Here is a 4,299-nt window from a genome sequence, read left to right as displayed (position 1 = left end):
GAAATGGAAACAATGTCCTTCAACATGGCACTCAATTGCTAAACGGGCTCGATTCTGACTGACGAGGCTTGTACAAAATCCTCAGCTTTAGAATCACAAACAGTCCATACGAGGGTAAGGACTTCGACAAGATCCCTCAAAAAGTTCTATTCTCCCCCTAAAGTCTCCATGGACTGACCCATGAACAACACATCCCTATGTTTGAGCATCCTAGTTACACTGTTACGTGAATCTTCTCGGCATTCACGTAGTCCTGTGGCTAGGAAGAAATAAAGTAAAATCCAAAGTAAATTTTCCTTCTCGTTTCTCTTGAAGCACAACATTCGACAGAGCAAGCTGTTTGAACGTATTTTTCAGCACCTTGGTACCTGATAGGAAGCAAGTCAATAAAGCCTACAAAACAGTGGAAATTCCTGGCAGTCTTAGAATGACCCCAGAATTGGTGAAGATCTTCATCAAAACTTCAAAAGACCACCTGCCAAGTTTCATCGCGATCAGACATGTCTAAGGCAGTGAACACACAGAAACAATTTCAGCGAAATCGGTGTCTAGCACCCTGAAATGGACGTTGTAACTAGAGCCATACTTTTGTTGTGTCAAACAGCTATGAGACTACCTCAATTAGATCCAGCAAGGTCTAAAACCCCTAGAAGTTGGCATCAAGATCTCCCTCAAAGAAATTTATTAAAGTCATTTTCATCAAGACCATCATCCATAACTTGAAGATGACGTAGCAATACGAAAATCAAAACAACGCAAGAAAATCCAATTGCAAGAGAGTTTTCAAATATCACTCGATTCTTCACTATCAAGCAAGACGGTTTTCAGATATCACTTGCAAGGGAGCTATGTCCTTCATCTGCATTACATACCAAAAATCCAATCAGATAAAATCCAATTACACATAGTGAAGACGTTTTCAAATATCACTCGATTCTCCACTATCAAGCAAGACGGTTTTCAGATATCACTTGCAAGGGAGCTCTGTCCTTCATCTGCATTACATACCAAAAATCCAATCAGATAAAATCCAATTTCACAGAGAGAGGGGCATGCAAAGTGTGTGTGCTATTTTCACGGATCTACAATGCTATTTTCAGATACAAGCAAGTAATACAAGTTTGAATTGTGTTAAGATACATACAAGTTAACTCCTCTTTCTTACCTGTTTCTGGCTGGCACAATCTTTTCTTTGTCATGCTAACAATTTTCCAATAACTCTTTCAAGGGAGCTCTTTCCTTCTTTAACTGCATTGGGCCAAATCCATCAGACATGCACACACACACAGAAATAAGAATCAAGGTGCAGTGATGTATTCTTTGAGTAACTATAAAAACCCAAATTCTAAACAGTGAGTGTCTTCTCTTACCTTGATTGTTTCCTTCAATAAAGCACGAAGCTTCCTTAGACTCTTCCCTGTCAAATCCTTCGACTCCTTTCTCTCTCTATTATCCTTGCCCTCTTCTGTTCTCCCAACACTTCTAGCCATTGTCTTCCGATCACTACCCTCATTGCACTTATTTTTAAGCTGTTGGTTTTCATCCAAACTCTCTGATGGATTCTCTTTGCCCTCAAGTAATTTGCTGGAGAATTCATTGTCTTTGATTTGGCGAGGTTCGAAAACATTTCCATTGGCCAAAATGTGAGTGGGGTTGGTCATGTTTTCTCTTTCTAAATCACATGTATCAGGTTGCAGAGAAGTTTCATTGACCATTGGAAACTCGCTGGGAATTTTGCTGATAAACCCACCAGCACCCATATTTAATTCTTCAACAACAACAACATCATCATTCATCTTTGCAATGTCATAACCAGAAACCAACTTCTTTGAGGGAGATCTTAATCAGGCACTCTAAGACAAAGTTATGGGTGAAATACCGAAAAGGGGTAGGCCGCACACTATTCCCGTGTGGCCTCACTGCATCAAAACACCATTAAAGGTGGCTGTTTTTACAGTCACAGGCAGTCATATTCAGTACTTATATCTCACTCGTTTCAAGTCGATTCGCTCCCAAATTTGGTGAGCGTGTTCGTCTCATCAAGACGAGCAATTCAATATGTGATACGTCTCATGACGACGCCCGAGCAGAGAGAAAAACTAAATGGAAATCGTTGATTTGTAAAGGAAGATGCAAAAAATTCAACAGCAGCACGCCTGGTTTGAGTAGCCAGATCATGACGCTCATATACGTGATCGGCATGAAACCAATTGCATTATCTGCATGAGGTTCGAGGCTATCTTTGGTCCGAACCTGGCATACAATGAACGGTTGGATTTCACACTTGAAGGCATCAAAGCTGCTGTAAATTTTGCTTGACAGATTTCAAGATTTCGGTCAAAAACTCAAGAAGACAAAACCTACATCCGGACATGAAATCAAGCAATGTTTAGCAACATGATCGTGACGGCATACTCAGTGTGATTCAATGAAGAAGTCACAAAGAAACATCAAGGAATGAGCACACAATCAATCCGAAGTTTTCATGATTCATCTAAAATTCAAGTATCATGATCATGGCTCAAAAACATGATTCATGGCTCGAAGTTGGTATCAAAATGATCGTCATGTCAAACCCTATAAGAAAACAATAATCTTTCGATTAAACAGGCATCATAACGACCTTGGGTCAGCCACGAAAGATCACACAAGTTCTCGAGTAACAGCGGGGACTGCTCTGATTCCACACATTGTTAAGTAAGGGGCAAAATAATCCTTTTGCACCCATTTTTAGAATTTCTTTAAATTCAATTAATTTGTAATTATCTTCAATTCTAGTTAGTTTTGAGGTGTACACCCACGTTTTAGCTCAATTCTATATAAACATGCAATGCCTCACTTTACAAAGGAGGGATTCATTCTTCTTCAATCAATTAATAAAATTTTGAATTTTGCTTAAGCTTGTGGGTTCGTCTTGGAGAGAGAGAGAGAAGAGAGAAGAAAGAGGCCGATACCCTTCAAACAAGTAACTTTCTCTCTCCTCCCCTCTTTCTCTTTATTTCTTTCTCTCTCTTCTTCTCATCTCTATCTCTTTCTCTCTCCTCCCCTCTTTCTCTCTCTTTCCCTCTTTCTCTCTCTTCTTCTCATCACTCTCTTTCTCTCTCCTCCCCTCTTTTTCATCTCTATCTCTTTCTCTCCCCTCTTTCTCATCTCTATCTCTTTCTCTCTCCTTCTCATCTCTATCTCTTGCTATGTCTTCTTCTCATCTCTATCTCCCTCTATTCTTTGTCTGTTGCAATCGATGAAGCTTAACGTCAGCTGGATTTCTCTCTCCTTCTCGTCTGTTACAGTCAGTGAAGCTTAGTGCTCGCTGGATTTCTCTCTCCCCTTCTCTTCTATTGCAGTCGGTGAAGCTTAGCAGCAGCTAGATTTCTCTCTTTCCTTCTATTTTGTTACAGTTAGTGAAGCCTAGCACCAACTGAGTTTCTCTCTTTCCTTCTCTTCTGTTGTAGTCGGCGAAGCCTAGTGTCGGCTGGATTTCTCTCTCTCCTTTTCTGTCACAATCAGTGAAGATTAACGTCGGCTCGATATTTCTCTCTCTCCTCTGTAGCAGTCGAGGAAGCCTAGAGCAGGTTTGATTTTCCTCTCTTCCATTTCTTCCATCACAACCAGCGCAAGCCTAGCACGCGGCTGGGTTGCTCTCTTTCTTCTCTTCTATCACAATCGGTGAAGCTTAGCGTCGACTCGACGTCTCTCTCTTGCTTCTCTTTCATCACAACCGACGCAAGCCTAACATCGATTGGGTTTCTCTTTTTATTATCTTCTGTCACAGTCAGTGAAGCCTAGCACCGACCGCATATTCTCTCTTTTCTTCTAACACAGTCGATGAAGCCTAGTGTTGACTGCATTTTCTCTATCTTCTTCTGGCACAATCGGTGAAGCTTAGCACCGAATGCATCTTCTCTCTCTTCTCCTCTATATAACATAGTTGGTAATGCCTAGCGTCAACCGTATTTTCTCTCTTTTCTTTCAAACACAGTCGGTAATGCCTAGCGTCAATTGCGTCTTCCTTTCCTATCTCTCTTTTATTCTCTCGCCTTTCATACTCTTCTCTTCCTTTCTCCTCCCTCCTTCCTTATGTTCCCTTCTTCTCTTATTTCTGTTTACAATGCAAACTCGAAGCTATCTATCGGTGAAGATCGCTCAAATCTGACACTTTAAAATGATAAATATGAAATATAAAGAAATGGTAGAGAAAGTGGGAACAATCGAATTCAGATTTGAGATCGGATCGACCCATAAAGAGCAGATCTTCTCTCAGATCTGTGGCAGAGCCAGCATGATCTAAGGCATTTCAAA

At 40.7% G+C, this 4,299-nt stretch overlaps 1 protein-coding gene across 1 annotated transcript; it reads right to left on the bottom strand.

Moving 5' to 3' along the window:
* Positions 1 to 780: 780 nt before the first annotated feature.
* On the bottom strand, positions 781 to 1,821 carry LOC148779816 (uncharacterized). The gene is made up of 3 exons (XM_088851529.1): positions 1,371 to 1,821; positions 1,166 to 1,248; positions 781 to 995 (listed from the first exon to the last, which is right to left on the bottom strand). Exons 1-2 carry the CDS (start codon positions 1,794 to 1,796, stop codon positions 1,201 to 1,203), a joined length of 474 nt encoding a protein of 157 aa, XP_088707655.1. The 5' UTR covers positions 1,797 to 1,821; the 3' UTR covers positions 781 to 995; positions 1,166 to 1,200.
* Between the last annotated feature and the right edge of the window lie 2,478 nt (positions 1,822 to 4,299).

The sequence above is a fragment of the Amborella trichopoda genome, chromosome 11 (assembly GCF_054954075.1).
Source record: "Amborella trichopoda isolate Santa Cruz 75 chromosome 11, AtrichopodaSantaCruz75HAP2 v2.0, whole genome shotgun sequence".
NCBI classification, from domain to species: Eukaryota; Viridiplantae; Streptophyta; class Magnoliopsida; order Amborellales; family Amborellaceae; genus Amborella; species Amborella trichopoda.
Note: the sequence above shows the minus strand (reverse complement) of the source record. Positions and strands in the feature narration are given on the sequence as shown.